Source organism: Polistes fuscatus, unplaced genomic scaffold, assembly GCF_010416935.1.
Source record: "Polistes fuscatus isolate 324 unplaced genomic scaffold, CU_Pfus_HIC Scaffold1, whole genome shotgun sequence".
NCBI classification, from domain to species: Eukaryota; Metazoa; Arthropoda; class Insecta; order Hymenoptera; family Vespidae; genus Polistes; species Polistes fuscatus.
In genome coordinates, this window is record NW_025112997.1 from 7,753,085 (window position 1) to 7,766,621 (window position 13,537).

At 33.7% G+C, this 13,537-nt stretch overlaps 1 protein-coding gene across 1 annotated transcript in view; it reads left to right on the forward strand.

Moving 5' to 3' along the window:
• The first annotated feature begins 4,767 nt into the window (after nucleotides 1-4,767).
• LOC122522834 (cGMP-dependent protein kinase, isozyme 2 forms cD5/T2) overlaps nucleotides 4,768-13,537 on the forward strand; it is a 60,408-nt gene continuing 51,638 nt past the window's right edge. The window contains exon 1 of the mRNA XM_043644148.1: nucleotides 4,768-6,088. Coding sequence (XP_043500083.1) covers nucleotides 5,538-6,088 — 551 coding nt within the window. The 5' untranslated portion in view covers nucleotides 4,768-5,537. The remainder of the gene's footprint in view (nucleotides 6,089-13,537) is intronic.

Sequence of the window (13,537 nt, forward strand, 5' to 3'; positions counted from 1 at the left end):
AAGCTTGGCGCCTCTCTGCTAAGCGAAATAAAGTAATAAGAGAGAATATTTTTATTACTTTTAAACGGAGCTCGATCAAATATACGTTATTGTAAATATCATTTTTACACATAGTCTGTAAAAAAAAGAGAACGCGTGAGCGAAAGAGAAAGATAGTAAATAATATTCGGAAAACTTTTTATAGCGCTTAAAAAAATCTCTAAAGCACGAAAATTCATTTTGAACCAAAGCTTGCTATTTTTCTCTTTCTTTTTCTCTCTCTTTCTCTTCCTCTTTTTATCTTTCTCTCTTTCTCTCTCTTTCTCTATCTCTTTCTCTTTCATTTAAAGTTGATTCTGGCAAATGGGAGCTTAACACCACGGTTATCTCTCTTTTTCTCATCAAACGTAACTCGTATTGGTCATCAAATTATGTACGGCATGTGGAAAACGTAGTAAGAACGCGTAAATTTGCTTAATTAATCGTATTTTATGTTATTAATTTTCGACGTTACAGAAAAAAAGAATACTTTCCGAGTGGAACATTTAATGAAATTGATTTAACGCGAATATATTCGGGAAAACTAAGGTAGAATAAAAAAAAAAATCCAATTTTTCCATTGCGTTCGCATTATGAACCATAAGTATCATTTTCTCTCTCTCACTCTTTCTTTCTTTCTTTCTCTATCTTTCTCTTTTTCTTTTTTCTTTTGTTTTTTCTCTCTCGAACGCCAGACTTTCTCACCCTCGGCGTTACGCGTTCGCGAATTTCTTTGAAAAACTACTTTATAAAATTGGAGGGTCGACAAGATAGGGGAGAGAGAGCAAGAGAGAGAGGAGAACGAAGCGGACGAATGAATAATAAATATGGTTATCGTTTAGTTGATATTTTCGAGGGTGGGCCATGAACGGACGAACTATGAAACGACGAAGAGAAGAGTGAAAGAGCGAGAGAGAAAGAGAGAGAGGGGGAGAGAGAGAGATAAAAAGGTTTAGAAGGATGAGTAGTAGGCACGAGATCAAAGCGAACTTCTCGAACATCCGTGGGGATGAACAAAGACGTTTCTTCAAATTTTCCATTCTACGATACTGCAACGACTTATAGGAGAGACTTAGTACATGGTAAAATGCTTGTGAAAATCTTCTTATTATCTTACTTCGAGCAATAATCTTAACGTTTATCAGAAATTTACAAACGAGAAAAAAATTGTATATTTCGAGATATGTATGAATATGAAACTTTTTTTACGATTCCACCGTTTATTAATATCAATAATGAAAATATGTAAAACAAGAACAAAAATATAGATAGAAATGCCAAAAACTTCGCAAGATCAAAATTTCAATGAGGATAATGAATAGATTTGCAACGAGCTTTCTCTGGCACCAAAAACTCTAACGAGTTGATCTCCTGGGAACAAGAATCTAACTAGCCAGCGGGTCTTCGTTGAAAAAATCGACCTAGGTAAATATGCTTACATGACCGCAAAATATGTTAGCCGATCTTTGAACAGCCGTAAGGTTCCAATCGATTTAAAATACTGGCCAAGTTTGATTAACAAAGAATAATTAACATGATCAAAGCTACTACATACTAAAGATCAAAGTCCAGCAATATATGTATATATGTACATATACGTATATCTCTAAGTTTCCTTATCTTTGACGCTTAATGTCCACGCTTGATTTCGATTCACAAATACAGTTTTCGATTAATAATAAGAGAAGGTATCGTCGATAGAGAAAGCATTAATCGCTTGCTATTCCTGTCAATCTTCGAGACCATTTCAAAAGCAGAATCCTGGTTCTGAAAACGAGTAAGTGAGTGAACGTGTGTAAGTGAGTGAGTGGTCGGTAACGGCGGACCGATGTTAATGATTAAGCAGCTGGCGGAACGGACTCAAGGGAACGTACATCGGCACCGATGGAAAGGTATCGGTTCTCTGCCGGTGCTAAAGCTTTGACAAAGCGTATAATCAGATTGATGTTTCATCGAGTGAGACGGAGAAAGTGAAAGAAAGAGAGAAAGAAAAAAAGAGGGAGAGAGAGAGAGAGAGAGAGAAAGACGAGAGGTTAAAGAGGAAAGAGGGGTTGAAGGTACGAACAAGTGTGAGAGTGATATAGAGAAGGGGTTTGTTCTCCTGGCAGAAGGGAGGGAGGGAATAAAGAGAGAGAGAGAGAGAGAGTTAGGGGGTAGCACGTTAGGTAGGCGATGGAGCGACTAATAACGATAACGATGCCAGAAACGATAATCGAGTTGGGGGTTTCCGCGGTTTCCACGGCTTCTCTCCCAGGGCGCTGATTGCCAGGACGCGTACAGGGCGGACGAGAACACTGGTGGTTACATCGCCGCGACGTGTCCCGACGCCGGCGCGAGTGTGTGCCAGCCGACGGCAGATGGAGGCATAACGAGTATACAATGCGATGCAAATTGGTCCGACTCGCGGGCTATGCCGGCACCACCTCCACCACCTCAACCACCTACATCTACTATCTCTAACTGGCAGGAGGTACGAATCAACCTCCCTTTCTCTTTATCTCTCTCCCTCTCAACCGCTATTACTAACATCGCTATTCTATTATGACATTATGCTTCCTCGAGGAGAACCACTATATACGCATGTATATGTGCGTATGGTTAGCTTCCAACAAAAGTCCACGTAGTTTCCCTTCGGGCATTCGATTCGTGAACTTCTAACTCGGTAACTATCTTTCGTCGCAGTGCAAGCCCTTCGAATATCAGAACAATGTGTTTGTCGAATGGGCTCCAGAAAAAAATTTATTGGAATTATTATTATAGTTTTGAGATTAGTTTTTTACTATTTATTATTATTCGAAAATTAGTTTCGTTTCGAATATTTTTTCTATGTTACAACATTAATAATGAATGCTTGTTATTTACACTTCTTTCTTTTTGTTGTGTTTTCTAATTATTTTTTAACTAATGTAAAAATAAATAGTCGTAAACATAGGGTATCTTTGAATATCATGAATATTTATATTTTTTTGTTCGACAAAATTTTCGAATACTAATGGAGACCCCTAGTGAGATCTTTCTCAAGTAAAACATTCTACTGTTAAAATTGTACTTTTCTTATTTTTATAAATATTTTCAGTTTATCAAAGGAATTACCTTAATAATAATATATATACATATATACATATATATATATATATATCATTAAAAATGAACTTAATAATTTAATTAAAGATTATCATAAGAGAGATTGAATAAAATCGAAGGTACAATAATAGACGTGTGGCGCCCTCATCGAAAACACCTTGCACGCCACCATACAAAAAGGAAAGAGATAGTAACATCTGCTTCCTCTCGCGGGAAGTGTAGGCAAACGAAAATGGTTATAGTATTTGCGCCCTCTATACGGAGGATAGATTTTCGTCGTTTTTCTTCACATAAAACGTGCTATAGTCTCTTACTTTCAATTGTACTGCAAAGCACTTGCCTTCGGCATTCCGTCTTTTGCGAGCTATTGAATACATTTGTTTTCTGTAGATTTTGTATACTCTAATCTCTTCTAACTCTTACCGATCATTTAGTGACAGCAAAACAACTAGGATAACTCTTAATAGCAACCTTAATTTAGTTGAAGTGTTATACTTTAACAATTCACATTCATTAGAATTTTATATTTCGTAAGTAGTAATTTATTGGATAGTACACGTACGAAATTTTGTATCAAACACTGCGTACAATAATAATCTAAAATGCAACTAATTGATATGTAAATAATAAGACTGATTAATAATATTATACGTAATAAAATTAATAGATTAATAATGTAACCTAGAAAAGTGCCCGCTACGTTACATTTTTTGTATTATTGTAACAATATTTTCTTCTTCTTCTTCTTCTTCATTCTTTAATTTAGGCAAGTTGCCTGTTTCGTAACGACGTTTTTCTGCCTATTGCACTGTTAAATTATCGCACCATCGTTTTCGTGGGCGCCCCGCACTTCTGCGGCCAATCGGTGATTTATCCCGTGCAATTCTGCCGATTCTTGTTGTCCATTCTGCTAATAGACAGAGTGTCGTTTCTATGAGCCGCAAATTTTTTTACGTTGGGTAGGGAGCTAACCTGATCCAACAACCTTCCTCCTTTTCCCGGGCTTAGGACCGGCAACATGATCGCTGACCTTGATCCGTCCAGCGATCATGCAGGCGGAGTTTAACAATATTTTCATAAAAAATAATTAGCATTAGAATTTGTTTACGAATAAAATGCAACGTTATTATTTATAATTACAAGTTATGTTTTATTTACATTCAATATAATTATAGTAATTACCTAATATAACTACAAATAAAAGTGTCTTAAAATAATTTAAGCAAAAAATATTAATTGTAGTGAATATAGTTTGCAATATCGAATGTCGATAAATCTGCAAACTTTCATTACCGATTGATAAAGCATACGAAGTTGTAGTATTGTAAAGAACAAGTAGGGGCACATTCAAATCTTATTCTTATTTTTTACTTCTCCATTATGATATTGCTTTCCTTTGATACAATATATTTATATTTTCAATTACTCATTTATTATAAACAATATCATCGATCTAAAAGAATGAAGAAAAATGACAAGAAAGTGTGGTTATTCCACAAAATAATCAACAACGGTATCGACGTGTTCATCTTAAACGATAAAACGAATAAGCTAAATGGTAAGCATAATTATTATGGTAATCAAATTTATAATTTCTTACATATTTCATAAATATTAGAGTTACATAATTCTGTATAAACTCTGAGATCGGTAAAACCTTTGGAAAAGATCATAAAGTGAATTTCGAAAATGTCGACTGTGAAAGAATTGCATGGGTGTTTGTAAGTGGCGCCACGTGATGACCAATGAGAAGGCGCATGATTATCATGTTAAGTCAGCAGTGACGGTGTCGAGCGAGCGAATAGAAAGAACGTAGTTGCGTGATCGTGACGTAGAAGAGAGAGAGAGAGAGAGTGAGTGAATGAGTGAATAAGTAGAAGAGTAAGAGGGTAGGGCAAAGAATTAGCAGGAGGTGGTTGGGTTATCGGCGAAGTCAGTCGAGTTAGACCGAAGAGAACCGAGCTCTCGCTTTCGTGCGTGCTCGTGCACGGTTGTCGTAGTATGTGGATCGTGGCCCGTGCGGCGACAGTGTCGAGCGACGACAGTCGTCGGTGTTTCGCTCTCTGGTGGAGTTGCCCTCGTAAAGGACGGTCGAACGTTCGACTGTTCGTTCTTTCGCGAGGGCGCGAAATCGCGGGGGTATTTCGATCGATCGACGTTGACGGTGCGTCGAGAGAAAAAGAGCCGTCTTAGTCCGTCTGTCTGTATTTCTATCACATTTAGTCATTATTATTATCTATTTATCTGTTTTGATCCTCTTAAAACGTGTCCGTGCACGTAGTATCTTAACGATCAAGTATCACTGTTAATCATAGTCGTGATCGTTGTCGTCGTCGTCGTACTAATCGTCGTTTGATATAACATCGTTCGCCGCGTATAGGAGTGTATCGCGCCGTAAAAAGCGCGTACAAGTAGAGGCCAATATCGTATTTTGAATGAACGAGAATAACGAGTGTAAGGGGCCGATCGGCGACGCCTGCGTGTCTATGCGCGTGTGTTTCGACTCGCTGTGCTTCTCGTCGACGCAGCACCGGCTCGCCGACGAGGAGAACGCCTCCGAGAATCAGGCGGTAGCCGTCGCCGCGGTCGCCGCCAACACCGCTGGCACTATTCGCCACCAAGATCATCCTCATCTGCAATATCAACAATATCAAGATCCCCAGCAGCAGCAGCAACAACCGTTGGCACGATTCCCGGTCGACCTACCGGTCACTACGACGATGGGTAAGTTCCGGGAACTTCAGGAGCTTCTACGCGTCAAGGACGACAGGATAGCAGAACTGGAAGTTCTCCTGTCGAGGCGCGATGCTGAGATACAGGAACTGAGGAGCCACCTCGACATGTTCCTCAGCGTTTTGCCTTACAAGTCACCAATACCAGCAACACCGACTAAACCAAGACCGAGGAAGCAAAGGGCACAGGGTATCTCCGCGGAACCACCTCTTCAGGAACTCGCACCCCTCATCGTAGTAGAAAAGAGCGACAGGTTGGTGCCACGCGACTCTTTTTATCTCCCCTACTTCTTTCATTTTCTTTCATTCTCTCTTTTGCACTCCTGCTCTCTCGTTCCACCTGTCACAGGCCACGAGAAGCGCATTCCTCTCAAACGACATCGCCCTCGACGTCGGACTTTCCTTCTCTCCTCTTCTTTTATTTTTACTTTCTTTCTTTTTCTTTCTCACTCTCTGTATCTCTCTGTATCCCTTTCTCTCTCTCTCTCTCTCTCTCTCCCCCCCAAATACTCGCGCCTCGTGGTCGACGTGTTCTCAACGTCTTTGCGCTTACTTGCTCGTTTTCTGTCACACGGTACAACGTTGCGTACCACGTGACGCTTTGGCTATTCCTTTTTCGTAAATCACCAAATTGTTTGTATACATATATAAAGTACACAAGGTGATTTTGGAAATTAGGACAGATTACTCCTGTTCTTTAAGTAAAAATAAAAAAAAAAAATATATATATATAAAATATAATAGTGGAAAAAATCATGTTGTAATATGTCCTTACTTCTTATCACCTTATTTTTTGTGTGGATGCACCGATTCATCCGCTATGTTGCATTGCTATGCAATTGCATTTTATTCTTTAATTCAACCCAATTTTTTTTTAACCAACCGATCTCTTATATTATTCTATATAAAAGTATTAATCCAAGGTCATCGAAATGTCAATACTTTACGAGATATTCGACATTTCATATCGTTTTATATGCTCAAGAGAAAGAGAGAGAGAGAGAAAGAGAAATTCACCGAGATTCGAGATGTGTTTTATTGTTGATTCCTTAATATTATTTTACTATAAAGTTTATTTAATTATGAAGTTTATTGTTCGTTATAAACGTTTGTTACGTAACAATACATTATAATTTTGTTCACGATACGATTTATATTCATGTAATGTATCGTTTGGAATTAACTCGTCGTCATTTAAAAAATCTTTTTTTATTTCTTTTCTTTTTCTATTTTTTTTCTCTTTCTCTATTGCCAATGTATTTTAATCGCAAAGTCACCTTTCGACCTGTCACGCGCATTCAATTCGCAGGAGCATGGTGAACTCGATTGCGTAAATCGAAACTTATACATATATATATATATATGCCTCAAAGGGAAGGTCGAAAGTAGCGGATTAGGTATATTCGGGTAGAGATTGTTAATTCGAAGGTCGATATACATGTATGTATATATATATACGTGCGTACATGTACACACGCATGTATTTTAATACTTTCTCGAGTTAACCTTCTATAACGTCATGTTACTTTCAAATTACATACTCAGATATTTGTCTTTTTTTACCTTACAAAATTCATGGCTTATATTCGAAAGTTAATATATTTCCTATAAGCATAATTTTACGTTATTCATATTATATATGATTTTTTTCTTTTCATGTGATATAAATGGATTACTAAAGGGTTAAAAGAAATTTTATAGAGAAACACACGTATATCATATTTTATGATATTTGTATCTCCTGTTTTTTGTGTTATGTTATATTTTTACGTGTAGCAGTAATTCGGTGGCTTTTAAATAAATTTAGTATTTATTTATAAAGTAATCATACATCTGTTACTCTTCGAAATCATCTCTATTATTTTCGATAACTTCGATCCATCTTTCAGGCAATTGTTGAGTTCTTTAACGAAAAAAATATGGCGATTTTAATTCAATTAATATATCAGAAAACTGAATTAATTGCTACATCTAATATATTATTATGTTCTGGAAAAAGTTTCTTCATATTTTAACGTAAAAGTGAAACATGTTTATGTCATATTTTGTATCCTGTCTTCTCCAAATGGTTTAAAACTATTTTATGCTCGATATTTAATTCCTTACCAATATTATGACTGCTAATGTACCAGTTTTGTTTAATTTTTGCCATAATTTCATCAACTTTTCCAGTAATTGGTCGACCAGAGTGTGATGCACCTTTGACACAAACATTTTCAGATTGAAAACACTTGAACTATTAGCTTTGTGCCACGTATACTGATATTGCATCATTTCCATAAACATCACAAATTTTGTTTCCAGCCTTAATCGCAGTTTTATCTTTTTTGTAATAACATTTTAAAACGTATCTAATTTCTTCTTTATTTTCACTTATTTTTAAGACTCAGTAACTTTTGACTGAATAAACAAATACTACAACTTGTTTTTTTTTTAATTATTCTGTAATATGTCAGCTTTCAAATGCATGCAAGTATTGCCAGATCCGATTAATATTAACAGAGAGTTATGCGATTTTTAATTTATTTACTGAGAAAACACGAAGAAACTTCTTACTCAAGTCAATATTTCTTTCGACATTTTGATTAAGAAAGCAATCGATAATCGATTCTCTACGATTTTGCATAACATCCTAGAATGCTATAATGAACTTTCCTTGTGCGTTGCAAGAAGCCTTCGTATGAGTTGCATAATCTCAGTACTCGTGTGTCTCTTATGTACAGGATGTTTTCGATATAAGAATTGCTTTATTGAGCTATAGCGCTGTCATTTTGTGAAAATTTGCAATGAAAAAATTTGTGAATGTTGTTGAAAACGTAAATAATAATATCCACTAAACGAATCTTACCATGCACTTACCATATTCCCATAAAAAATTCTCAAATATAGGCTATTTTTCCGAGCGCTAAAATGGCTTTACCTCTTCGCTAAATCAACCGCGACTAGTCAAATGATCCTTTTTATACTTTCTGGCACAATTTATTACAATTTATAGTGTTGTTTTGTGAGTCAAGAATTCTTATTGCATAAATATTATATTTTGTATTATACATAGATGTGGTAGAAATAGGTATACATGAAACATCGGTACGTTTAGTGTTAATAAAGAGCCAGTAACTAGCCTGTTTCTATTCCAAGAATCATTCTGTATTATAAATATGAAGCCAAAAAGTTAATCATACTATAGTGCTCGAATATTTTTGGAAATCACTGTACATAAATAAATATATACATTGCATAATGATTCGAAATCGTTGACACGATCTGCTGGATCTCTCTTTCCCTGTGAAGATTTACGGTTGTCCAAAGATTTATGCTTGTACGTCTATGAGTTTCGAGAGGATTCGTCGCGTTGAGCAGCATCTCTTCGATGAACTTTCTTTTTCAGAGAGGAAGAAGGGGTAGGGGAGGGAGTAAGCTAGGTAGGTAGGTAAGTAGGTGACGAACTCTAAGGAGAACGATAAATCGCCATAAACTAATACGCGTGTTAAAAGTGTCATATATACTTCTCATTATCAGAATCATTCACCTAACCGATAGAAGATTTACGATCACTCGAGAAAGTACGAATGGTTGATCGTATGTCGTCGTAGTTCGACTCTGACATCTGTATACATACATAAGTTCGCGAGTGTTCACGATGTGAACGCATACAAACGAAAATACGGTTGCAGCACAATCTTCCTTTCAATAATACTGTACGCAAATAGATTTCCTAGACTCTGTAGAATTCCATAGATTATTACGTTTCTAGTTTGCTTTGACAACATTTTCAATAGAAAGAGAAAAAACGAATCATGTTGAATTTATTGAATATGTGAGAATAATTGTAAAAGATCTACAAAAAGAATTCAAGAAATATATATGTACATAGTGTATCGATAATTATGATACAGGCCTAAGTCAAAAAATTATATTAATTTATTTTGATGGATTATTAGATAATATAAATAATTTTAATATGAAATAAATCATAAAATTCATTTTCCTAATTTTTTTATTTTACTGTTGTAATTACTGACACATATTGAACATTAATTGCAATATATGGAAAAAAAAGTTTTTGACAAAAAATATATATACAAACATAAACGTAATAAATGTAGAAAACATTCTTTAAAAAATATATAAGGGATGTCCAAAAAGGTTCAAACCAAACTTACTCTAACTATTACTGAGGTTAAATAGAATAAGAGATGAAAAAAGTTCATATAAACCTATGCCCGAAAATATTTTATTGAAAAGATATGTATGCTTATAAAGGTATTAATGATTTATTATGGCTATTATAAGAAATATTCGAAAATTCTTCCCTCTGCAAGAATGCAAACTACCATTCTTCGAACGAATGATTGCCTCTTTCAAATATTTCAATTGTATTGGGAGTAATAGTAAATGCATTTTGAATTTATTTCCAAAGTTCATTTTCGGTTTCTATCGTATTTTTTTAAACCAACTTTTTTACGTGATCCCATAAATAAGAGTCCAGAAACGTTAAGTTAGATGAATTAAGAGACCATCTGTGTTATTGAGAATTGTAATACATATACGATTCTTTACAACGAATTGTAACACAAATTTTGCCCGTAAATTTATGAATGCTTTTACTTTTCTATTAAAGCACTTTCGGCAATACGTTTATATGAACTTTTTTCATACATTTGACTTCAGTAATACGTAATATAAGTTTATTTCTAACTTTTTTAGATGCCCCGTATATATAATATACACAGTAACATATAGTAATAATCATATATCGTTACTTTAATCTTGAAACTACAGTCAAAGATAAGATAATGGATAAATTTAAATGTTCTTTTAATTCAAATGTTAATCGGATTAAATAAATATGAATTATTATGAATATTATATTAATAATAATAAAATAATATAATATATATTTATTATTATATATATTAATAATTTTATATTATTTCTTCTTCTTCTTTTTAATTTTTAAGTAAATTCATACGAATGCTTATAGATTTATTCAAAGGTTTTCCGATTATGCTAAGTTTCTTTGGAGAGAAAGAAACAGGGAGACAGAGATAAAGAAATAGAAGAAACGGAAAACGGAGGTCACCTCGGTTGCATTGCTAATGTTGGTAGGTGAGCGAATCGCGTTCACGGAAGAGAGTTATCGCGCATTGTTCTAGAGGCCATCGTGTCACGCGTATTATTTTTAACTTACAACTGCATTACACATTCTTATACATATACGAGTTTTAGCGTGATGTATCTCTAGTTAAGGAAATAACTGATAAACGCGTAAATCTCGAGTAACGTAATAGCGACCATAATTCGTACAAAAAGCTAAGAATGTACTTCATGAATAATATCCTTTTATTAGTAATTTATTTATTTATTTTTTAGTTTATTTTTATATTGATATTACACAATTTATCTATATATTCTATAACAATTCGTATTGTTCAACTAATTGTAAGTAGTATAGTAATGCAGACAGATTGGAAAACTTGTTGTTAAACGATTGAAAAGAGAAATTTATCAGATTTGTGACGAATAGTTTTAGAAAGAAAAAAAAATAACAAGTTATTCGTTATCATGTTTTATTAATTTTATTTGACAATAATAAATAAGTGTAAACATAGAAGTTTTAATCAATTAGAATAGAAATCCTTATTTCATAATTCATATTAAATTATCGTTAATAAAAACAAATCGGTTATATCGCCAATTGATTAATAAGAACACGAAATTATCAACGCACATAAATACTTCGTATTTTAATCAATCGATTCGTAGTAACATGGATTTCCTGTATGAATGCTAATAAATAAACTAACATTTTTTATTTTATGTACGAAAAGAAATATCGAGTCTGAATTAATAAAGAATTTTATATTGATTATTTATTGAACTTTTTTTACTACCAAACAATTAACTACTACATATGTATCATTTCATCTTAAAGTTTAAAAAAAAATAAATAATTAATGTCACATTTTTCAAGGCTTGATGAACATACGCCAGTATCTTGATTTACTTTTTATATGCTAGTATAAATAATCTACTCCGCTTACGCTGACGTTTTCTACGCGGTTTCAATTTATGCGGTTAGAAAACTTATTTTACACATTGGTCTTATGTCGAACGTTAGAAACGAAACGTATTACTAGTACTCAAAGATATCAAAATTAAACAGAAAATATTTATTTTGGATTATGGTAAGGACTGAAAATAATAAGTATTTTCATTCTTTCCACTTTTAATTAGTATTTTAGTGTAAAAATTTACGATGTAAGTATATTTTCTTTCTTTCATACTAATGAATTTTCTATTTACACTGTGTACTTTCATGTAAAAAGAAAAAAAGAAACAAATATGCATAGAACAAATAAGCCGTATAAATCAGGTTATGCGTATAATTATTGTTATACGGGTGTAGTAATTAATTCCGTGCATTTAAAACAAATTTGGTATTCATTCTCAAATTAACTTCTATTTTTTTTTTAGAAAACTATACAAAATAAATATTATTGTAACTTATATCAGTATGTTTATTTAATATTATTAACAAACCGATTCTCTATTTACGTGGTTAAAAAAAACCGCATGGAAGAAATAATCTGTGTAAATGAAGGGACAAGAGGTCTATAAGTATCGTACTTTTTGAAACGAAGAGCTTGCGAGCAATCCGTAGGTGTTAAAGGCGACGAACGCATTTGCACGTTTATCAAACTTGTGTTGGTGTCGTGATAGCACGCGTGCATACATGCATTTATGTACTCGCACACGTCTACATTTACCCGGCGCTAACTCGCACGTTCGAAGATTTACATTCCAGTCTCGGAGCCAAGTATACATACGTATGTACGCGATGTAACCGTTGCATTAACTTTGATAATGCGACTTGGCTTGATCCCAAGTTATGCCTTGAATATTTTTTTCAAAGCTTTTTCTTTTTTTTATTATTATTATTTAAAACAAAATTCACAAATTAATTTTAACATTATTTCAATCATCATACTAAATTTCGATATCATTTTTATTGACGATTATCGATTAGTTGATTTATTTGAAATTCCCCTTTGGGTTGATAGGAAAATGTTTATATGATAACCGTAGGAATTTTAAACAGATCTATAAATCGAAGTTACTCGAAGCGTCATTGCATAAAATGTGTACCCGTTCATCGGAACGGATTTTCAGCTCGTTGAAAACTTGATACTACTTTGATAGATAGATAGATAGATAGATACGAAAGATTTATTCAACGAAACGAGATCTCTTATTTTCTAACTAATGAGATAAAGAGAGAAAACATGAAGATTGGAAAAAGGAAGATATGTAACTGAAAATATACTATTCATTAACTGACAATGAGATTCATAACGAAGATTCATTTCTAATTAAAAATTTAATCTATAAAAATGAAATGAAAGTGATGTGTATTATAGCCGGTAATAGTTTATTAATGTGTCGGTAATTATAACAGTGGGCTAATGTAAGTCAAAAATTGTTTTTATAAATTATAAAAATTAATTGACTATAGAAAAAAACTATGATTTTATCTAATCGGTTATGCTATCGTCGTACCGATCTATTACACAAAGAATTGATGCGATAGAAACTTTAATCGTCTTCGTTCGATCATCGTGAATCGACGACCCAGGTCAGGATCACCGTCTAATTTTAGATTCGCTTCTATTTCATTATGCATCGAATTACTTGTTAATTTT